At 34.9% G+C, this 22,666-nt stretch overlaps 5 protein-coding genes and 1 non-coding gene across 6 annotated transcripts; 3 read left to right on the top strand and 3 right to left on the bottom strand.

Annotated features, from left to right (window-relative positions):
• Positions 1-196: 196 nt before the first annotated feature.
• On the top strand, positions 197-902 carry LOC117785891. The gene is made up of 3 exons (XM_034624156.1): positions 197-238; positions 296-644; positions 709-902. The coding sequence occupies exons 1-3, from the start codon at positions 197-199 to the stop codon at positions 900-902; spliced, it is 585 nt and encodes a 194-aa protein (XP_034480047.1).
• Positions 903-1,559: 657 nt separating this feature from the next.
• On the bottom strand, positions 1,560-2,535 carry LOC117785887 (general odorant-binding protein 68). The gene is made up of 3 exons (XM_034624149.1): positions 2,482-2,535; positions 2,026-2,371; positions 1,560-1,965 (listed from the first exon to the last, which is right to left on the bottom strand). Exons 1-3 carry the CDS (start codon positions 2,533-2,535, stop codon positions 1,751-1,753), a joined length of 615 nt encoding a protein of 204 aa, XP_034480040.1. The 3' UTR covers positions 1,560-1,750.
• A 382-nt stretch (positions 2,536-2,917) lies between these two features.
• On the top strand, positions 2,918-7,570 carry LOC117783927 (dynein regulatory complex subunit 2). The gene is made up of 6 exons (XM_034621497.1): positions 2,918-3,058; positions 3,119-3,371; positions 3,765-3,988; positions 5,449-5,841; positions 6,890-7,063; positions 7,124-7,570. Exons 1-6 carry the CDS (start codon positions 2,918-2,920, stop codon positions 7,547-7,549), a joined length of 1,611 nt encoding a protein of 536 aa, XP_034477388.1. The 3' UTR covers positions 7,550-7,570.
• Positions 3,694-5,346, bottom strand: LOC117785746 (odorant-binding protein 59a). The gene is made up of 3 exons (XM_034623960.1): positions 5,196-5,346; positions 4,879-5,102; positions 3,694-4,246 (listed from the first exon to the last, which is right to left on the bottom strand). The coding sequence occupies exons 1-3, from the start codon at positions 5,344-5,346 to the stop codon at positions 4,001-4,003; spliced, it is 621 nt and encodes a 206-aa protein (XP_034479851.1). The 3' UTR covers positions 3,694-4,000.
• Positions 7,571-9,343: 1,773 nt separating the features above from the next.
• On the top strand, positions 9,344-21,303 carry LOC117784572 (protein sax-3). Its single transcript, XM_034622331.1, has 18 exons — positions 9,344-9,812; positions 10,718-10,946; positions 11,012-11,133; positions 11,207-11,387; positions 12,489-12,607; positions 12,703-13,159; positions 13,734-14,213; positions 14,277-14,359; positions 15,072-15,232; positions 15,304-15,385; positions 15,447-15,617; positions 15,678-15,770; positions 16,276-16,474; positions 16,537-16,811; positions 17,116-17,416; positions 18,420-18,646; positions 18,706-19,055; positions 20,184-21,303. The coding sequence occupies exons 2-18, from the start codon at positions 10,895-10,897 to the stop codon at positions 21,013-21,015; spliced, it is 4,185 nt and encodes a 1,394-aa protein (XP_034478222.1). The 5' UTR covers positions 9,344-9,812; positions 10,718-10,894; the 3' UTR covers positions 21,016-21,303.
• On the bottom strand, positions 13,364-13,435 carry Trnap-agg. The gene has a single exon. It is a non-coding gene; the product is annotated as a tRNA-Pro (tRNA).
• Positions 21,304-22,666: the final 1,363 nt, after the last annotated feature.

Raw genomic sequence — 22,666 nt, 5'->3', positions numbered from 1 at the left:
TTGTAATTACATAATGGTCATTATTGACAATTTATTGGCCTAATTACAGTAATTATAGTCTGCTGATTTATCACGTTATATTATTTAGTCCGATTGTTTAATGGATCGCAGCAAATTTTTAAATGCCTCATTAACTCACAATACACAAATCCAACTATAAAAAGAACTCTTAAAATGTTTTAAAGTAAGCTCAAAAATGAAACGAATAATTTTCATAACATTTGCATATTTATTATGGGTAAGTTTTGAATTCAAAAAAGATAATATATTAACAAATAAAATACTGATTTTATAGTCTGTCGTTGGCAGTGAAATCGACTGTGATCAGGCGGAAAATGTGAATGAGGATCACATACATTATTGCTGCAAACATCCTGATGGCCAAAATGAGATCGTTGAGAACTGCGCCAAGGAAACAGGCTTTAAGCTGAAAAATGCACTGGAAAAAAATATATTAGACATCAACGCAGATCGCGCCATGTCTGCCTCCTGTTTTTCCGACTGTATTCTCAATAAATTAAAGTTCCTAAAGGATCATAAATTGAACATGTTGGCTGTAAAGCAACACTTTGAAACGGAGTACAGCAATGATCCTGAATATGGCAGGGAAATGATCAGTGCCTTTGATCATTGTCACGGCAAAAGTAAGCAAACTTTTGAAGTACCAAAATATCTGAAATGTAATTTTTTTCATATTTTCTTTTGCAGCTCAGGAAAATACTTCGAATTTCTTGCATAAACACATGCACCATCATTGCAATACCAGCTCGAGTGTCATTTTGGGCTGTGTTGTCAAGCAATTCTTTCACAATTGTCCAACTAATCGTTGGTCCATAACCCAAGAATGCCAGGATGCTTGGGAATTCAGCAAGCACTGTTCTGATGTCTTTGCCTCCCTTTAGAGATCATTCTTTGCTGATCACGATTAATAAAAATGAGCAATACATTTTTCAGCAAGTTTCTCATTCTGTTTTTCTAAATTTTCCATTGCAGCTAAATTTTGTGTAAAAATTATTTATCACTTAGTTAAAAATACTTTTCCAGATTTTCATAACAAATTTTTTGTTGTCTGAATAACATATACAATTTGGTATATTTATTTATTTACTTGACTTTAACTAAAGCAATCAGTAAAATAAAGGCGAAAATTATGTAAATAAAATTTTAAATTTTTAGTAATAAATTGATTATATATAAAATATAAACACTATGTATAAAATTGCATTAAAATAAAAATGTATTTAATTTTAAAAAGCTTTATTAAAATAAATAGTATTAAGATTATTTGTTAAAGTGAATTCAGATTGAAATAAATTATATAATTTTATGACTGGAAATGTGAACGAGGAAAGACTCTTAAGTGCAATTATTCTCTGGAGTTCAGTAAGAGATTTACATAAGATTTAAATAAATAACAAAATAATCAAAGTTCAGCAGTATTAAAGTATTATTTGATTTTTATTAATTTCTAAATTTTGTTTTTTGAGCGGTCCTTTAAATGTTATAAACTTTTTCTACAGCAATTTTATAGCAGACCATAAAATGGAATTTTCCAACTATAAAAAAATATGTTTAAGAAATAAATAAAAGAGAGAAATTTCAGCTGGTAAATCATTTGGTTCTCAAGTTCTGAGTCATGCTATTGATAAGGTTCGATAATATATTAAGAATTGCCCCTTAGCTTCTCAATTTATAGGCTTGTAATATGGATTGCTGATTTCTTCATATAATAAAATAGTTAAGTGTTTTTTCACATGGTGGTTAGCACATCCTTGCACTTTTTGGAGAACGCCAGGGTTTCCACACACTCCGTGGTATTGGACCAACGACTTCTTGGACAGTTGTGAAAGAACTTGTGAATAACACAGGCCAGAACAACACTTGGCATCGGTTTGCAGAAGAAAGCAGAACTACTAAATGCTCTCACTAGAGATGTGGATAGAAACTCGGCTGTGGCTTCTTCAGCTGTAGAATTGGAATTAAAAATTTTAAAAATATATCATGCTTAAATAATTCTTGACTTACATTTTGAATGACAGTGATCAAATGCTGAAAGTATTTCAGTGACATATTCTGGATCCGATTTGTAGTTGGTTTGATAATGATTCCTTACAGCCTGCATATTGAGTTTGTCCTTGTCCATGAACTTGTAATGATCGAAGACACATTTGGCCCAACAGGTGCCAGACATGGCCTGATCCACCGTTACATCCTCCAGGGCCTCCTCATCACGTGAGGGCAACTTAAATTTGGTCTTTTTGGCACATGATTCAGTGACATCATTATGTCCATCAGGATGTTTGCAACAATAATGTATATGATCCTCATGAATACTTTTAACATCCCTACAATGAATGCGGATTCCTGTGATCTGATATTTTTTTTTTTATAACGATAATAATAATTACATACAATTTTTTAAATTTTATTTATTTCACTGATTCTATGACAGAAGAATTTTATCTAGTCAATTTGACTCACCAACTTTAGCAGCAACAGGGCCAAAAAAAACCAAATAAATGTAACTTTTCCCATAGCGACAGTTTTTCAATTGCCTCAACAGTTTAAGCGCATTTTGGCCATTTATATAGACCCTGTTCATAGCCCAAATCAATTGCGGAGCTTTAATGAGCTATGAAATGAATGGACGCTAATTTAATTATTTTATTATAATTTTTTTTTTATTAAATCACAATTTGTGTAATTTATTTAGCTTACTAACATGATGAACGACAACTTGACAACCAAATGTTATTTATACAGAGGGAGGGTTAAAAATAAGGTTGTCATGACACTCTTCGTGTTGTTGTCGTTTGTTTTATTTTTTCATCATTTTTCAGTCTTTGCTTAATTAGTGGCTGCTGTTCTTTAAAATTTGATAAACGGCTTATTTGACGTCAATTGAGAAATAGCTAAGATGGGCAAAAAGGGCAAAGGAAAGGGCAATAAGCTGGCCAAGATGTCCGAGGAGGAACGGGCCAGATATTTGCAAATGCGAGCAGATGTGGAGGAGGAAACGCGACGTCGCAAAATGCAGCTCATAGCGCTCTACATGAAGGTACAAATTCAATTAAATATATAAAATAATTTAATCTAATCTAATATCTTAATTTCACAGAACAAACTGAAGCGGGAGGATGCTTTTTGTCGTTTGAACATGGCCAAAATCAATCAGGAATGGCGTAGTATATTGCGACAGGTGAAGATACAGGATCTGCGAAGAGAGATCATCGATGTGGAGCTGTTCTTCAAGGAGGCATTGAAGCGCAAGGATCTGGTTATACAGCGTCTAATAGGCGACATCTACTCCACGGAGGATATGTACGCCAATCTACAGCAATCGCATATGGAGAATATAGACAAGATCATAGGTGATTAGAGAAACTCTTTATTTTACTGTATTAACATTAAAAATATTAAAAAACAGAGAGTATAAAAAACACTAATCAAAAATAGTTGTCTGAAATATTAAAATTTGATATTTTAATAATTTAAGAAAAATACAATAATAAGTGATCTTTCCACATTTTTTGATTGGTGTAGACATTTTTTATCCTAGCTGATACCCTGCGAAAATTTTATAACGATCGAATAATAAACACAAAAGTTATGCAAGAAACATTTTTTATTTCTTTATATACAACAAGTAAATAGGTGTATGAAATTATATTTTAAGTAAGCCTATGTACAGGGTATCTCATAGTCTAGCAATCCTCTAACTTTTTCTTAATTTAAGTTGATATAATACATTTTCTTTGAACCAGACCTACACCGAAGTCGCATTGAATTCTTTAGACACATCTACGAGGATGATAAAAGTGCAATGCTCAAGGAATGGAATCAGGACTCGAGTTTCTTTAGCAGCATGCAGACGGAGAAACAATTGGAATTGGAGTGTGTGTTCTACCAAGTGGAGGAGACTACAGATAAGCATGTCAAGGATAATCATGAGCGTTATCTCGATCGTGTGGAGGATCTCAAAAGTGGCGTAAGTTGAATGTTAATTAAACAATAGATTGCTGTGCTCTTCCCAATCATCGCATTGCGCCTTTGCATACTCCGACATGCACTTGATCAGCTCACGGGATTGTCCGCATTTGTTGTTGCTCTGGTAACGAGATTGTTCCAGATACCGAAAGCATTGTTGCACCGTGTCCATGTAAAAGTTGCGCAGTGCACGATCCCGCAGATCCTTGGTCAACAGGTAGCTCACCTTGCGACGATCTGGCTGTCCATTTCCATCCACCTGAGAATCATTTGAATTACATTATGATTTCTCAAAAATAAATTCATAGTAAATTATGAAAATAATGTTTTTACGTTATGATTTCTCAATAATAAATTCATAGTAAATTGTATAAATATTATTTTTTTTTTGCTAAATATTCCATTCTAAAAATATATATTTGGAGTTTTCCGTTTTTCCAGAAAATTCTTTTCGGGTTTGTTTAGATTAAAATATTTATTTGCAGGGATCCCAAGTATTATTTATTTATTTTATCTTTAATAAATTTTTACTATAGCTCAATTTGTAGCGTAAAATGTACAACATTAAAATTATTTGTTAAGTTTAGCTAAGCTAATGAGCTTAAATTAATTTTTTAACGTTATATGTTAACACGAATGTGATTTTTATAATATAAAAAAAATTTTAGCTCTTGTTCATGAGTGTTGTCTTAAAATTAGCACCCATATTTTAATATAATTGCATTCCTTTTGAATTTTATGTCAATCAAATTTATGGAAAATCTTCAGAAATTCTTCTTCTCCAGAACACCCCATAATTATATGTGGAATTTTCTCACTCCTATTTAATTTTTGTTCATTTTTTTTTACTGTTCATTTAAATCATTGGATAATAATCTGATCGCTGCTTACCATGTTCATTTCCTCAAAGAAACACTGTGCCACACAGGAAGACAGTTCTGTGTTGTTGTTGTTGCTATTGTTGTTGTTGTTATAGTTGTTATTGTTATTGTTATTATTGTTGTTATTGGGTCTATTGTTGTTCATATCGGAATGTTTGAGGCTGCGTTGCCAGCGATTTCCATAGGATTGTTGCTGTCCCTGTCCTTGTCTGTCTCTGTCTCTATCTCTTTCTCCTTGTCCTGCTCCTTGTCTAGCGTCCTGGTTGTAGTTGTTATCATAATTATAGCGTCTATTATGTTCGTTTTCTTCCTGGTTGCCACTGCCACTGCGTTGCATGCAACCGCGCACGATCCTTTTGAGCTCCTCGTCACTGACTCCATCCTGGGAGCGACACTTCAAACTCCAAATGCCACAGCAGCCACAAAGTAAGATCAACAACACTAGACGCATTTCGAATACTGTTCGCCAATGTTGCATGCCACAGCTGCTTTATAGCCAACTCAGATGACACCTTAATAACTCTACCTTGATTGACACACAATATAAAAAAAATTAACTTGTCATAAATTTGCATTTCAGATGCATTTGAAGCTGGAACAGATTACGGGCCAGGGGGAAGCCAAGCTGGAGACACTGTGGGAGGAATATCAATCAGTTTTGGCGGGTTATGGCAAGCACATTGAAGGCTTCTACTCGGAGTATGTGGATCTCAAACAGCGGGACGAAGAGAGTGCCCAACTAATCAGTCAACAGAGCTATGAGATTGACCATTTAATTGAGCAGCTCTCCAATCTCCGACTGCTCTCCGAAGAGCAGCAGATCAAGCAACAGGCTCAGTTGGAGCACAGACAGAGCATCAAGCAACAACTCACCGATCGTTTCCGGGAACTTCGAACGTGCGTCGACCAGGAGCTCGAGAATCAACACAAACTGTTCAAGCAAATGTCCGTGGAGAGTCACGAAGTCATTGAGGTGAGTGTAATAGAGTATACCTATTATTAAAAACTTTGATCTTTCATAACTTCATCAAAAATCAACCGATTTTCAAGCGGAATGTCCTTTTGATCATGATTTGGCCGCCAAATTTATTCTGCATTTAAATTTTGTTGTAAAAAAAAATATCATTTTCTTCGACTATCAGCCCATTCATCATCCAATTTTCCTTACTAACCCCTTGACATTTTTTCAAAAACTTTGATCTTTCATAACTTCATCAAAAATTAACCGATTTTCAAGCGGAATATCATTTTGATCATGATTTGGCCTCTCCATTAATTCTGCATTTAAATTTTTATCATCTCGAAAATTTCATGTTTTTTCGATTCTATCCATCTATCATCCAAATTTCCATACCTACCCCTTGACATTTTTTCAAAAACTTTGATCTTTCATAACTTTGTCAAAAATTATCCGATTTTCAAGCGGAATGTCATTTTGATCATGATTTGGCCTCTCCATTGATTCTGCATTTAAGTTTTTATCATCTCGAAAATTTCATATTTTTTCGATTCTATCCATCTATCATCCAAATTTCCATACCTACCCCTTGACATTTTTTCAAAAACTTTGATCTTTCATAGCTTTGTCAAAAATTACCCGATTTTCAAGCGGAATGTCATTTTGATCATGATTTGGCCTCTCCATTGATTCTGCATTTAAATTTTTATCATCTCGAAAATTTCATGTTTTTTCGATTCTATCCATCTATCATCCAAATTTCCATACCTACCCCTTGACATTTTTCAAAAACTTTGATCCCTCATAACTTCATCAAAAATTAGCCGATTTTCAAGCGGAATGTCATTTTGATCATGATTTGGCCTCTAAATTGATTCTGCATTTAAATTTTGTTGCATACAAAAATATGATTTTTTTCGGCCCATTTATCATCCAATTTTCCTTACTAACCCCTTGACATTTTTGCTTCAAATTTTTGCAATTAGAATATATAAATTATTTCAAAAATAATTCGAAAAGCAAGTTATTTATAAGTAATACTTTTAAATATATACTCTTATAGACACTCAAGGGTATACTCGCCAAGGGAGAGACTTTGTCGCAGCTGGCCAGAATTTGCTCCAAGATGGAGACACAACGAGAGAAGATGTTTCTCTTGCCACAGCTGAGTCGAGAGATAATTGAGATACGAGAACTGCAGTCGCCAACAGAGGAAGCTATCACAGATCCACTAAAGGTATGAATTAATAAAAAGTACTAAGGAGAAGTTGAATTAAAACAATTATTTATTTTGTAGGAGGAAGTTGCCAGTCTGCCCCAGATGGAAACATTTTGGAGGCGTGTCAACAACGTGGCCGTCGATGTGGCATGTTTGAAGCAACAGAAACGCAATCTGGAGGCGGCAAATGCACAGTTAAAGTCGGAAGTGCAGGATTATTTGATCAATCTGAATATTAGTAATGGCTCCAATAGCCATATACAGAGTTATCTATCGAGGCGACCCAAGAGCATGTCCGTGGATCGAGTTACACAGCTGAGATTGCAGCCGAAGCAGGTGAAGAGCGCAATGGCAACGGCGGGGGGAAGGCGACCCTTGCCACGCCCAGCTGGCGAGTATGTGCCCAGATTTGAGGCAAGCATCTCAAGTACAATACGTTCTCGTAGTTTGTTACGAGGCAAGCCCCAGTTGGCCAAGATTCAGATACAAAATTCGTTTGCATAGTCGAAATCTTTTTAAAAAAAATTATATACACATTTTAACAGTACTTGCTGAATTTACTGAACTTTCGAAATTTTACGTAATACCAGAGAAAAAATGCAAAGTTCCCGGAATATTATAAAACGCTTTGCGCTCAGTCGTTGTCCGCCGCCGGCTTTTGGCAAAATGCCAGTGAGGGAATCAATTAATCAGACTGGAAATATTCTTGCCCATGCGAGATTGGCTAACTGTTGCCGTAAGCTATATACCCGGTTGTTTGGTTGGGGCCACAACGCTGGAGTCGGACAGGCATTGGCAACGCGTCGTCGCAAATACGACATGACCTGGCTGAAGATTGCTCTACGCCTGAAAAAGTCAGAGGAGAATTCTGCAGCCGTTGTTGATACGCTAAGTATGCCGCTTAAGGACTGTCTGGACCTGCAACCCTGCTCCATTTGTGCCTCATCCCCTTCGGACTTGTCCCGTCAATATTCTGTTGTTGCCAAAATGCCCTGTAATTCTAAACACGCCAATAAGCGGTGCAATACTCCACAAGCGAGCTATTACCGGAAAGTGCGCACTCAAAATTTGGTTGTCAAAGCGAAATCCGTCTAAAATCCGTCGTTACTTTGCCTTTACTTATAATAATCTGGGAAATCGCATTAAATATTATAAATATTGCAATATTTCATTTTAAGAAGTAGCGTATTCATTTAATGCATTCGGCCAGACCGCTGAAAAAGGTTACGCCTAAAGCGTTGCCAGAGAGGCAATAAAAGAATATTTTATATGGCGCGATATTTGATTCAAATTTGAACGACTCAATTTGAAATTAGAGAAAATAAGGGTAAAACTTTGATTAAAAAATAAATTGGCGGACCTTAAATTAGATTAACTACCTAAAAAAAAGTCCGCATCGGATGACGTCCATCTAGTTGCCTAGTTTCCAAATATGTTCCGTTTGAAATCCAAACAAATATCCTTTTTTTTAACCATGGCTCCCCTTGGTTCATTTGAGCCAACACACATTTGGATCTAGTTATTATTATTTAAGGCTGCCAGACGTTCGACTACTCGGATTCGAATCAACTGAACGAAATGACCTACTGTCAAGGATTTAGTTCGCTTGTTCACTTAAGCGATTAGTTCAATGGAACTTAATCCGAACGATTTTAACAGACACAACCCAATCCAATAGTCGCTTACACGGAAATTAAATTAAATACAAATTCTATTGCGAGAGTTTAATTAATGAAAGTGAACTACAGTGGCTGCTAAATAAAGAGCACAAATTAAAAAAGCCATGATTAAGTGAATAAAACTAGTAACGAAGCCCGCATTTTGGGGTGTAAAAATCGGATGTGTTTTTTACATGTGTATCTGTATCTATCGAATCCAAAGTGTATCTGTGAATGTGTACATATGTAAGAATGTAAGTGTAAGTGCATATTTGTATGTGTGTGTGTGTACGCACTGTTATAGATACAACAACAAGGCAGCCAGCAGGCCAGTTGGAACGGGAATAGGAACGGGAACGGTGAACGGGAGAGCGAAGAACTGAGAACGGGAGAACAGCAGGAGCGTGTTCTTGTTCTTGTAAAATTACCAAAAAGAAAATTTCATTCGGAAAATGCGGAAATGAGGCTGAGAAAGAGAAACAACCCCGAAAACGCAAACGAAATAAATATATGTACACAAGACTTGCAAGGCAAAAACAACAAAAAGCAAAACGAGATACATTTGTATCCCAATGCGTATTTAATAAACCAACAATAAAAAGACAACGAATAATAAAAATCAAATAATAAAATTAAAGATTTCCTATCAGTGGCAAGAAAGAAAGTGTGAGAAAACAGAGTGAAAGAATATAATAATAATAAAAAAAACCCATCAAAAACTCTTCGTCGCTGCATTTGGATTGTAAATTTTGTTTTTCTTTTTTTGGGGCACGCAGATAAAATAAAGAGAGATAAATACAGAAATAAAATTAATGGAAAAGTATAGACACAAGTAAAGTGCATATAGAAATTTATTAGTGTTCTATTCTCTTGTGTGTTGTGTTGTGTGTTGTGGGTAGTGTTATCTCTCTATCTGCATATGTCGTCATTGTCGCCTTCGATTTCAATTTCGATTTTTGGTGCAGGCAAATGTAACGGTAACTGGAGCAGCCGAGGAATTATTTTCAATAAGATAAAAGCCCCCAAATGAAAAAAAAATAAATAAAAAGCAACGTGCACAGCTAATAGAAAGAACAACAACAAAAACAACGCAGACTGCTTAAAAAAAGGTTGGTAAAGACAAGTCTTTGTGTATGTTTCGAGCACTGCCACGCCTCCCCAACACATACAGTGTGTCAAGTAATTAATCTGAACAAATAAAAAATATAGGAATCTTTTTACTTTGTTTAAAAAACAATCTTCCTTTTTCAGAAATTGTTTTGACAAAATAAAATATGTGATTTTTCTTATATAAATAATAAAATAATAAATACTTTTTCTTTTAATTAATTTATCAGTTATGGAATAATAATAAATTGTTCTGATAAAATTAAGTTTATAAACGGTTTTTTTTTTTAATTTTATTGATTTTAATTAATTTAATTGTAGATATTATTTTCTTCTTTTGTTATAGTTGCTTATGAACAAGTTCTAAATTTAAAAAATATCTTCATTGGATTTATTAATTTTTTTAATACAAAACAACTATTAACGAAATATTAGTCCAGTTATTTTTAAAACAAAATAAAAGATAGACGCATTATATTTTGCTAATAGATATAAGATATTTTATTATAGATATTCACATATTCAAATTTAAAAAATAAATTCATTAGATTTTCCTTATTTCTTAAACAAGTCAAAAATATTGTATGTATTTATTTTGTTATTTAAAATCGATTTAATTCGACTGAAAATCGCTATTAAGAATTTAAAATAAACTTAGAAGATAATTTAATAAAATTCACAATTAAAAGATAAAGAAGTTAAGTTAAATACTAATACTAATACTAAATATGAAAACATAATGATTAATATATTTTTCTTTGTCAACACAATTACTTGACATACTGTATGTGCGGGTGAATGTGCTTGTGTGTGTATGTGTGTGTGTGTGTGTGTGTGTTGCACTTCATTTGAGCTTCCCTTTGACTAACAGCTGCCACATTCTTTACCATTTGCATTTGTACATTAGCCAAGAAACCGCTAAAGAAATAAAAAATAAAAAATAAAAAGAAAACATGACTGCCTCGTATCACAACTGCGCTATATAAATATACATACTGTATATATATCGTATATCGTATACATATATATCCACCACATCGACATCGATACATCTGGAGCACTAACTAAAATCATCTATCATAAAATGCGCAGACAGCTTCAACTGCTGCTGGCCCTCATCCTGGCAGCAGCTCAAGGTAAATCCTCCGGCTCATCATCAAATCTCATGTTTAGCTAATATCATATCTATGCCATTTTACAGCACAATATCAATCGCCTAGGATCATCGAGCATCCCACAGATCTGGTGGTTAAGAAAAATGAGCCTGCCACGCTCAATTGCAAGGTGGAGGGAAAGCCGGAACCCACTGTGGAGTGGTACAAGGTGAGATCAAGGAATCCTCTAAAGTTATACCATTGTTATATATATTTATATTTTATAATTGATATATCTTTAGGATGGCGAACCTGTCAATACCAATGAGAAGAAATCACATCGTGTGCTGTTTAAAGATGGCGCCTTATTCTTTTATCGCACCATGCAGAGCAAGAAGGAGCAGGACGGAGGGGAGTATTGGTGTGTGGCCAAAAACCACGTGGGCAAAGCCGTCAGTCGGCATGCCTCACTCCAAATTGCTGGTAAGACAAGACAACAAACACACAACTTGTTTAACCCACACTCCATGTTTTGAGACCCTGTACTTAGAAAGTCAAAAGGGTATTTTAAGAGCCTAGACGTCTCAGATGCCATGAAAACTCTATAAGTGAAGTCTGTAAAGCCATATCTGTCTGTGGGGAAACCTATATCTAAAAGACGACAAGAGCTAGATCTACCAAATTTCAAGTTTTAAATGAAGTTTGCTTAACAACTCCTATTAGACTAAAAAAATGTATAACAAGAACAATTATAAAGGTTAAGCTTATGAGATATATGTACTATTGTATTATACAGATTTGTTTTTTAAATGTCACACAACTCGAAAGTTAAAAAAAAAGTAAGAAAGTAAAAGAATACACTGAATTTCAGAAAAATTTAAAGATTGAAAAGTATTTGGGCATGTGTCAATGCGATATTAATTTAAATTAATTTTCGCCACAGTTTTTACATAAATAAAAAATCAGTAATAGATTCCTTAAAGTCGAGTTGACTCAACTATAGTCTGCTCAACTAGCTTTTGTCATTATCGACTTTTTCTTTATTTAGTAGAATTTATATAATTTGGTTTTTGTCACAATAAGTACAGGATCACTGACAGTCGAGTTCGCTGCACTGTAGCCCTTCATATATATTAATATCGAAAGCAAATCCCAAATAAAATTTTTAAACCAATTAAATTTTTTTTTTTGGGCACCGTCAATAGTCAGATTTTCTTAGTTTTCATTATGATTTATTATTGTACGCTTACTTCTTGTCAATACATAAAATGGTAAGAGGAAAAGGTCTAGCCAAGTTTTATCCACTGTGCGAATCTAGCTTAACAAAAATTTCATTTCTTTTCACAACAAGTGCAGGGTTTTTCACAGTCGTGCACACTAAACAACAGAATTTTCTACATGTACAATATAAACCATAAGTTTCTTATCAACGCAGTAAGTGCAGGGTTTTCCTCTGGTTATTAACATAATTTTCTTTTCTACCAAACAAGTACAGGGTACCTCGCAGTTGAATTCGCTCGACTGTTGCATTTGCTGCTAGTTTTTGGGCCATGTTTGACACCTCTTACATTTTGTCTTTTGCAGTTTTGCGCGACGATTTTCGCGTGGAGCCGAAAGACACACGCGTCGCCAAAGGCGAGACGGCGCTGTTGGAGTGTGGGCCGCCCAAAGGCATTCCAGAGCCGACTATTATCTGGACGAAGGCAAGAGAAACACCGAAAATATGTTGAGCAACATTTGTGCCAATTTTTAACTGTTTGTCAATTTTGTTTTTTTTTTTTTTTATTTGAATTTGTAGAACAACGTGCCGTTGGATGATCTGAGTTCCAAGCCATTTGGTGGCGCCACCTCGCGTGTCCGCATTGTGGATGGTGGCAATCTCTTGATCAGCAATGTGGAGCCCATCGATGAGGGCAACTACAAGTGCATTGCCCAGAATCTTTTGGGCTCACGCGAATCCAGCTATGCCAAGTTAATTGTACAGGTCAAACCATTTTTTATGAAGGAGCCCAAGGATTTGACCATGGTCCATGGCCAAACGGCCACATTCCATTGCTCGGTGGGCGGTGATCCGCCCCCAAAGGTGCTCTGGAAAAAGGAGGAGGGCAACATTCCAGTTTCCCGTGCTCGCATCTTGCATGACGAGAAGAGTCTCGAGTTGTCCAACATCACGCCAAATGATGAGGGCACCTATGTGTGTGAGGCGCACAACAATGTGGGTCAGATCAGTGCCAGGGCTACTCTAACTGTTCATGGTAAGTTTAATTATCAATTAAATAATCTCTACTTTTAAATAAGAAGTGAACATCTCATTTTATAACTGTTGTCATAGGAAAAATACAACAAAAATAATTATTATTTTCGCATTTATAAAATATAAATAACATTTTTAAATTATCTTTAATATAAAAAAGTTTATTAATTGAGTTTTAAAATAAAAAAAAATTTTCTGATAGCTTGGGCTCGTCCGGGATTTGAACCCGGGACCTCCCGCACCCTAAGCGGAAATCATACCCCTAGACCAACGAGCCGTTTGTCAGTTAAGAAATATCAACAATATTAAAACATATTTTCGGATTATTTAAATAAATTTGACAAATCTTATCTTTGTATTTCTTTAATAAAAGTAAGAAGATAATTGCGAATGATTGAATTTTAAAATTAGAATTATATATGAAAACATCAAATAAGTAAGTGACAAATATTAGTTAAGTTATTGACTTAAAATCTTAGATTCTTATTATTTTCGGATTTATGAAAAACTATTTTAAAAAATTAAATTAGGAAATAATGTTCTTTTTATTAATTCTGAATTCTCTTCTTCAACAGCTCCTCCAAGTTTCTCGAAGAGACCCAGCAACAAAAAAGTGGGACTCAATGGACAAGTACAGCTGCCTTGTGTGGCAACTGGTAATCCTCCGCCCTCTGTGTTCTGGACCAAGGAGGGCGTCTCCACGCTCATGTTTCCCAATACCTCGCATGGTCGTCAGCAGATCTCCGCCGAGGGTACATTGCAAATCACCGATGTGCAGCAGGATGACGAGGGTTTCTATGTCTGCTCCGCTTTCAGCGTTGTCGACTCCTCCACGGTGCGAATCTATCTGCAAGTCAGCTCTGTAGATGAGCGTCCACCGCCCATTATACAAATTGGGCCAACGAATCAAACGCTGCCCAAGGGATCGGTGGCAACAATGCCATGTCGCGCCACCGGAAATCCCACACCTCGTGTCAAATGGTTTCACGATGGTTACGCAGTCCAAAATGACAATCGACACAGCATTGTCCAAGGCAGCTCCCTTCGAGTGGATGGTATGTGTTTATATAATTTAAATTAATTCTATATGTAATCTAATATCCTATCAACACTTGCAGATCTTCAATTAAGTGATTCTGGTTTATATACTTGCACTGCATCCTCGGAACGTGGCGAATCCAACTGGTCAGCTGCTTTGGCGGTAAGTTTACAGTCCTTTTAAATTGTGTATCTACACCTATAATTTTTTTCATTTATAACTTTTCTTTATATAATATATTTTAAAGATTTTAAATTTTTGTAGAAATGTCTACCTTCTATTTTAATTATATAATTATTATTAAAGTGGTAGAAATATCTACCTAGTATTTTAATTATATAATTATTATTAGGAGAGTGCTAGCATTGTAGATATTCCTTTTAACTATATCAGCTAGTTAAAGAATGCATAAGCATTATTGTAATAAAGCAAAGATTTTCAAATTTATTCACAAAGTTTCTTAATTATCATTTCTATTTATTATTGTGCATACAATTTTTTAATTATTAGTTTTGAATATTGAATATTTATTGTTTAATTGCAATTGTTTCTCAAATATCTACCTACTATTTTAAATATATAATTATTACTTAAAGAGTGTTAGTATTGTAGATATTCTTTTTAAATATATCAGCTAGTTAAAGAATGCATAAGCATTATTGTAATAAAGCAACGATTTTCAAACCTATTCACAAAGTTTATTAATTATCATTTCTATTTATTATTTTTTATTTTATTTATAAGTTTTTGTTGAATATTTATTGCTTAATTACAATTTTTTCTTATATTCATTTTTTAAAATATCAAATGTATTTTGTAAGGTTATCTTTTAATTTTTCTTATTATCATGCTAATCAAATATTTTGTTCAATAGGTCGAAAAGAGCAGCTCGGCGACACTGCATCGCATTGCGGATCCCAGCACCTATCCTGCTCCTCCAGGCACTCCCAAAGTCATCAATGTCACACGTACCAGCATCTCACTGCGCTGGGCCAAGAGTCAGGAGAAACCCGGAGCTGTTGGACCTATTATAGGGTAAGATATATATTTTGTTTAATTATTCAAATATTATTACTTATCTGAAAACAATTCTTAAATATGCTTAGCTATACTGTGGAGTACTTTAGTCCCGATCTGCAGACTGGTTGGATTGTGGCTGCTCATCGAGTGCCCGACACACAAGTAACTGTAAGTTTTTAACAGTTTTTCCACTGCAAACATTTTTTAAACTGTTGAATTTCTTTTACAGATCTCTGATTTAACATCTGCCACATCGTATGTATTTCTGGTTAGAGCTGAGAACTCTCAAGGGGTTTCTGTGCCCTCGGGTCTATCGAATGCCATTAAAACACTGGGGGAAGACTTTGATGCCATGCCATCTAATGAATTGTCCGCAGCTCGTACACTGCTGACCGGCAAGGTAGAAATTAAACTAACTTTTGATTGGAATATTATATTTAATTGAAAATGTAAAATATAGGTTGTGGAGCTTATAGATGCCTCTGCTGTAAATGCGAGTGCTGTGCGCTTGGATTGGATGCTTCATGTGAGCGACAGCGAGAAATTTGTAGAGGTAAGTCAAAAATGATAAATTTCAATAATTATTTGAAAAAATAATATAATAAAAAAATAATGAAAAAAAATAATTATTTATAAAATTACAAAAAAAAAGAATTAAATATAAATAAATTAAAATTTAAAAATAAAAAAAAAATATAAAATATAAATATGAAAAATAATTTTTATTTATTTTATATTTTAATTTTAATTTTAAGAACATTTAGTCGTAATATAAGAACTTGGTCTTATTTAAAATGTTCTTAAAATCAAGATGAGAGAGCACATCTAATTTGATCATAATTTAAGAATTTTATGTTCTCAACGCATTTTTTAGACCAAAAATCTTAGTTCTGAGACCAAAATCTTGATTTTAGAACATTTTTTTATCAGTATACTCTTATTTTAAATCTAAATTAAATTATGAAACGTTAAATAAGTTTAAATTTATGATCTGTACTGGTAAACATACAACTTAAACTAAAGATATTAACTAAAATAAATTTTTATATTTTTTTTAGGGTTTGCATATACGTTACAGAGATGCCACATCTCATTCGACGCAGTATAAGGTAATCACAGTGCTGGACGCATCATCAGAATCACATGTGGTTGGCAATTTGCGAAAATATACAAAATATGAATTCTTCTTGACGCCCTTTTATGAGACGATCGAGGGACAACCAAGCAACTCCAAGATGATCACAACCTACGAGGATGGTAAATAGTAATAACTGTTTAGATATGAATCCCTTAGTTAATCCATAATCCATCTTTAACAGTTCCCTCTGCACCACCGGATAACATACAAATTGGCATGTACAATTTAACTGCTGGTTGGGTGCGTTGGACACCACCACCTGCACAGCACCACAATGGCAATCTATATGGCTATAAGATAGAGGTCAGTGCTGGCAACACCATGAAGGTGTTGGCCAATATGACACTGAATGCAACCACAACATCGGTGCTGCTCAACAATCTGACCACAACAGCAGTTTACAGTGTGCGTCTTAACGCCTTTACCAAGGCTGGCGATGGACCCTACTCCAAGCCTGTAAGTATTAAGAATATATATAGATCCTGTACCAGAAAAGTAGAAAATGAGATATGTTTAATGACTATTAATTATGAATTTGCCTTAGTTATGTTGTGTTAAAATTTAAAGACTGCACGCTTAACGGTTTGTTCTGTACAATGCTCAGTCAGTCAGTCAGGTCAAAGAGTTTTATAAGTAGAGATTTGTGTTTTATTTAATAACTTATTTATAATTTAAGTTTATTTTAATTAGTTATTCACTTAGTTATCTGCTACCTTTACTAAACATTCTTTTTAACAAATAAAAATGTATTTTTCTTTAGAAATCTCTTTATATGGATCCCACATACCATGTGCATCCACCGCGTGCTCATCCCAGTGGCACACACGATGGTCGCCATGAGACGGGCAATGATTTCACTTACCAAACCAATGGCATGGCCAACACCGAACCCAACAATGCCAATCCCACAACGCATCGCAAGACAACAAACTTTCTGCATGGCACCTGGTTAATGGTCTTGGTCATCATTGTGCTCGTGGTTGTGGTGGTGTTTACGGCATCGGCGATGGTTTACTTTAAGCGACGTCATCAAATGACCAAAGAGTTGGGACATCTAAGCGGTAAGATATAGCAGTAAAAATAGGAGATTAAAAATTTTTTAAAAAATTTAAAAACTTTGATCTCTCATAACTTTGTCAAAACTCAACCGATTTTCATGCGGAATGTCACTTTGTTCATGATTTGGCCCCGAAATTTATTCAACATTCAAATTTTATACAGTAAAAAAATTTCATATTTTTCGACTATAAGCCAAGAATCATCCAGTTTTCCTTACCGACCCCTTGACATTTTATCAAAAACTTTGATCTCTCATAACTTTGTCAAAACTCAACCGATTTTCATGCGGAATGTCATTTTGTTCATGATTTGACCCCGAAATTGATTCTACATTCAAATTTTATAGAGTAAAAAAAATTTCATATTTTTCGACTATAAGCCAAGAATCATCCAATTTTCCTTACCAACCCCTTGACATTTTTTTAAAAAACTTTGATCACTCATAACTTTCTTAAAACTCAACCGACTTTCATGCGGAATGTCATTTTATTCATGATTCGGCACACAAATTGGTTCTGCATTCAAATTTTATACATCTTAAAAATTTCATATTTTTCGACTTCAAGCCAAATTTTATAGAAATTTCCATACCAACCCTTGACATTTTATCAAAAACTTTGATCTCTCATAACTTTTTCAAAACTCAACCTATTTTCATGCGGAATGTCATTTTGTTCATGATTTGGCCCCGAAATTGAATCTACATTCAAATTTTATACAGTAAAAAAATTTCATATTTTTCGACTATAAGCCAAGAATCATCCAATTTTCCTTACCGACCCCTTGACATTTTTTCAAAAACTTTGATCTCTCATAACTTTGTCAAAACTCAACCGATTTTCATGCGGAATGTCATTTTGTTCATGATTTGGCCCCGAAATTGATTCTACATTCAAATTTTGTGCAGTACAAAAATTTCATATTTTCGACTATAAGCCAAGAATCATCCAATTTTCCTTACCCCTCGACATTTTTTTAAAAAACTTTGACCTATGATTTCAACAGTTGTCAGCGCCAATGAGATTACTGCACTGAACATCAATAGCAAGGAGAGTTTGTGGATTGATCGAGGATGGCGCACAACGGACACGGATAAGGACTCGGGCTTGAGCGAATCTAAGCTGCTCTCCCATGTGAATAGCAGTCAGTCCAACTACAATAACTCCGATGGTGGCACCGACTATGCTGAGGTGGATACACGCAATCTCACCACATTCTACAATTGTCGCAAGGTTAATTCAAATTTTCTACATAACAAATTCTTCAGTTTATTAAATTTATTTGATTATAGAGTCCTGATAATCCCACGCCATATGCCACCACCATGATCATTGGCACCTCCTCGAGTGAAACTTGCACCAAGGCCACATCTCTGAGTGCTGACAAGGATTCGGGCACTCATTCCCCCTACTCGGATGCATTTACTGCCCAAGGAGCGGCTGCTGTCGCTGCTGCCGCAGCCAACAACAAGTCCAACTATCTGCAGTATCCCACGGAAACCATCAACTGGTCAGAGTTTCTGCCACCACCACCAGAGCATCCTCCTCCGCTGTCTTCCAATTATGGCTATGCTCAAGGCTCTCCTGAATCCTCACGCAAGAGCTCCAAGAGCGGCGGCTCCGGCATCTCTACGAATCAGAGGTGAGTAGTCTAACAAGACACTGTAATAAAAAAAATATGAAGGCTCTTTTAAGTTTATGAATAGTTAAATAGGCTCCATTTTCGATACCATTTTTATATAATCCTTAACAGGAGAGGCAGCATTTTAAAAAGAAAAAACCTAACTTATTTTGAAATTAAAAAACCAATTTTGAATGTACACAAAGTAAATAAAGAGTACCTCATATGAATTCCGAATATTTTTTCAGGAATCACAAAAAAAAAAATTTAAAAACTATATATAAAATTTAAGGAAGAAAAGGAGGAATTATAAAGTATGAAATTTAACAAAAAAAATATGAAAGGTCAACAGTCCAAATATTTCAATAGATATATTTACTATTTTATTACTAGTCACTGAGAAGCCAAAACGGTAAGAGCTAGAAGGCTGAAATTTTCGCACGACATAGCTGAGACAAATTAATTTATATATAGCGAGTACAAAATCATTGTATATTTTTCGGAGACTATCCAGCCTTTCCTAATAACTGTACAATAGAAAACTGTAAGAACGGTAAGAGCTAGAACGCTGAAATTTTCGCACGACATAGCTAAGACAAATTAATTGCATATATAGCGAGTAGAAAATCATTGTATATTTTTCGGAAACTCTCCAGCCTTTCCTAATAGCTGTACAATAGAAAAATGTAAGAACGGTAAGAGCTAGAAGGCTGAAATTTTAGCACAACATAGCTGAGACAAATTAATTGTATATATAGCGAGTACAAAATCATTGTATATTTTCCGGAGACTCTCCAGCCTTTCCTAATAGCTGTACAATAGAAAACTGTAAGAACGGTAAGAGCTAGAATGCTGAAATTTTCGCTCAACATAGCTAAGACAAATTAATTGCATATATAGCGAGTACAAAATCATTGTATATTTTTCCGAGACTCTCCAGCCTTCCCTAATAGCTGTACAATAGAAAACTGTAAGAACGGTAAGAGCTAGAAGGCTGAAATTTTCGCACAACATAGCTGAGACAAATTAATTGCATATATAGCGAGTACAAAATCATTGTATATTTTTCGGAGACTATCCAGCCTTTCCTAATAGCTGTACAATAGAAAACTGTAATTCACAGCTGTGTTCATTATTTTTCTCCCGCAGCAATCTCAACGCCTCCATACACAGCAGCTCCTCGGGCGGATTCTCCGCTTGGGGCGTGTCGCCGCAATGCGCCGTTGGCTGTCCGCCGGAGAATCTGTACAGCAATCCATTGAGTGGCGTGGGTGGTGCTCAGAATCGTTATCAGATCACGCCCACCAGTCAACATCCGCCACCATTGCCGCCGTATTTTGCTGGCGCTGGAACTGCCGAGATGTCCGGCCGTAATATACATATCCATTATCCGACGCAACGACATGCGGTCAGCGAATATCAGGCGGGCTTGAATGCCACACGTTGTGGCAACAACAACAGAGCCTGCAACAGCTGTGATGCCTTGGCCACGCCCATGCAGGGACCACCGCCCTTGCCACCGCCAGCGGAGGGTTGGTATCAACCGGTGGGCTTGCCACATGGCCAGCAAATGCCAGCGACCGCCTCCAGTCATCAGATCTATCAATGCTCCTCCGAGTGCTCGGATAACTCACGCGCCTCGCACAGTCACAGTCAGAGTCACAGTCACAGTCACGGCAAGCATCATCATCAGCAGCAGCAACTTCACTCTGATAGCAGCGCCGATCGCAGCAGCAGCAAACGCTCCGGACAACGTCGACCAGCTGCAAATCTTGTCCAGAACTCCTGTGCGGAGAGTGAGAATGAGAACATGCTCTCTGGCTATGAGTTGCATACACGGAATTACACAAGCGATTGTTGCAACAGTTCCCGCGAAGGCGACACCTGCTCCTGCAGCGAAGGCTCCTGTCTCTATGCCGAGGCAGGTGATCCCAATCCCATGGGAACCAACCAACGACAAATGACTGCTAAGAATACTTAAATTCAATATATATATACACACATATATATTTGGAATGCAACTTGCGTAGTCTTAATATAGCATCTAGTCGTAACTTTTCATTCATATCGAAACTTAGAACAGACACACACACACAAACACACACACACACGAGATACTCCATAGCATTTTATATACACATATATAGTATATATAGAAATCGAATATATATATCCACAAGAGTTGCAGTATCAACTACAGACCGAATACGTACTCAGAATACTTAAACAGTAGATACCAGGGATCCAGATAAAGAAATTATGAGTTTTACAAAATTTAAAACCTAAACAAAATAATCTAAATGAGTGAGAAAATTTTAGCTGGAAACAAATTCAACTTTTATTTTCAATATTTATCTTAACAATTAATTGTTGCTCCTATTTGTTTAAACTAAATTTAAAAAGTAATGAATTAATAATTAAATTTCAATATTAATTTAATAATCATAAAATAACTCATATTTTCAATTGACAATAAAAGTTATTTTTAATACAAATTTAAAGTAAAAATTGAATGCAGATATCAAAAATATCACAAAAGACCAAAAATAGAATAAACATGTATAAGAATTTGTTGGTTTTCTTTTATGTTTTTGTATGTGCAATCAATTTATATAAAGAAAATTACAAAATAATTTTTATTTTCAATTTTTGAATACATAAGTATTTTACTGTGATTATTAATTGAAAATTGAAATTTAACTTTTTATTAATAACTTTTTATTTAGATAAATCGTAAGAGTTTCTTTTAAACATTTTTGATTCAAATTAACAATAAATTTCTTTTTAAAAATTAATTATAATTAAGATCCCTGGTAGACACAGTTTATAACAACTATAAAAACTACAATCAATTTGCGCAACTCGAATCATAAACATAAATAGTTTGAGGGGACACTACGAATTTTAGTAAGAGTAAGTGCGCACAACAGTTGGTCCCAAAAGTAATGTACTTAAGAAGTAAATGCTGTATGAAATGCTTTCAAGAAAAACAAAAAAAAAAAAAAGAGAATTGCTAAACATGAAATACGTACTCGATAAAACTCAAGAATGGAAAACACACACTTTTGATAAATGATAACTCGATAGTTAGATCAGTTAAATACGATATATAGTATATATGGATATATACTTGTATTTGCAAATTGCTGGCCCTAGTCATAGGCTTGATAAAGTTAAAGTTAAATGTACTCTCAACTCAACTCTTTCATATCTACGATCACAATCGAGCGTTTTAATCCTATGTTCCCTGACTTTGCATTTATATTGATACTATATAGAAAATAGATGATGATGAAGATAATGATGGTGATGATGATGATGATGATGATGACGAATGGCAGTTGCAATGTTTAATGGTTAGTGCTTTTCTATAAACAAAAGAAATGAAACAAAACTACAGTAATACTTCACAAATAACGACTTGACCTAGTGAATAGCAAACGTACACCTTAACTAATTATATAATTATTAATTAAACACATATACAGTAAATTAGCTAAAATCAAACACACGCACACACACACACACACACTGAGGCATTTGTCCGCTTCTCTCTCTTTCTCTCTCTCTTTCCTATCATCTCCTTCCCGTCCGCCTATTTTGTGTGTTGTGCTCTCCATATTAAAAAAAAC

This window comes from Drosophila innubila (assembly GCF_004354385.1).
Source record: "Drosophila innubila isolate TH190305 chromosome 2R unlocalized genomic scaffold, UK_Dinn_1.0 1_C_2R, whole genome shotgun sequence".
Lineage (NCBI taxonomy): Eukaryota > Metazoa > Arthropoda > Insecta > Diptera > Drosophilidae > Drosophila > Drosophila innubila.
This window is presented reverse-complemented; position numbering and strand designations above follow the sequence as displayed.

Excerpts from the sequence above, each read along its gene's own strand:
- LOC117785891 (XM_034624156.1), top strand. The coding sequence starts at position 197 with ATGAAACGAATAATTTTCATAACATTTGCATATTTATTATGG. Across the intron at positions 239-295 it reads CATTTGCATATTTATTATGG|TCTGTCGTTGGCAGTGAAAT; the intron begins GTAAGTTTTGAA and ends CTGATTTTATAG. Across the intron at positions 645-708 it reads TGATCATTGTCACGGCAAAA|CTCAGGAAAATACTTCGAAT; the intron begins GTAAGCAAACTT and ends TTTCTTTTGCAG.
- LOC117785887 (XM_034624149.1), bottom strand. The coding sequence starts at position 2,535 with ATGGGAAAAGTTACATTTATTTGGTTTTTTTTGGCCCTGTTGCTGCTA. Across the intron at positions 2,372-2,481 it reads CCCTGTTGCTGCTAAAGTTG|ATCACAGGAATCCGCATTCA; the intron begins GTGAGTCAAATT and ends AAAAAATATCAG. Across the intron at positions 1,966-2,025 it reads TGATCACTGTCATTCAAAAT|CTGAAGAAGCCACAGCCGAG; the intron begins GTAAGTCAAGAA and ends CCAATTCTACAG.
- LOC117783927 (XM_034621497.1), top strand. The coding sequence starts at position 2,918 with ATGGGCAAAAAGGGCAAAGGAAAGGGCAATAAGCTGGCCAAGATGTCC. Across the intron at positions 3,372-3,764 it reads GAATATAGACAAGATCATAG|ACCTACACCGAAGTCGCATT; the intron begins GTGATTAGAGAA and ends TCTTTGAACCAG. Across the intron at positions 7,064-7,123 it reads CTATCACAGATCCACTAAAG|GAGGAAGTTGCCAGTCTGCC; the intron begins GTATGAATTAAT and ends TTTATTTTGTAG.
- LOC117785746 (XM_034623960.1), bottom strand. The coding sequence starts at position 5,346 with ATGCAACATTGGCGAACAGTATTCGAAATGCGTCTAGTGTTGTTGATC. Across the intron at positions 5,103-5,195 it reads GCGCGGTTGCATGCAACGCA|GAGAAAGAGATAGAGACAGA; the intron begins GTGGCAGTGGCA and ends GAGCAGGACAAG. Across the intron at positions 4,247-4,878 it reads TCTTTGAGGAAATGAACATG|GTGGATGGAAATGGACAGCC; the intron begins GTAAGCAGCGAT and ends AATGATTCTCAG.
- LOC117784572 (XM_034622331.1), top strand. The coding sequence starts at position 10,895 with ATGCGCAGACAGCTTCAACTGCTGCTGGCCCTCATCCTGGCAGCAGCT. Across the intron at positions 16,812-17,115 it reads ATGGACCCTACTCCAAGCCT|AAATCTCTTTATATGGATCC; the intron begins GTAAGTATTAAG and ends ATTTTTCTTTAG. Across the intron at positions 18,647-18,705 it reads CATTCTACAATTGTCGCAAG|AGTCCTGATAATCCCACGCC; the intron begins GTTAATTCAAAT and ends ATTTGATTATAG.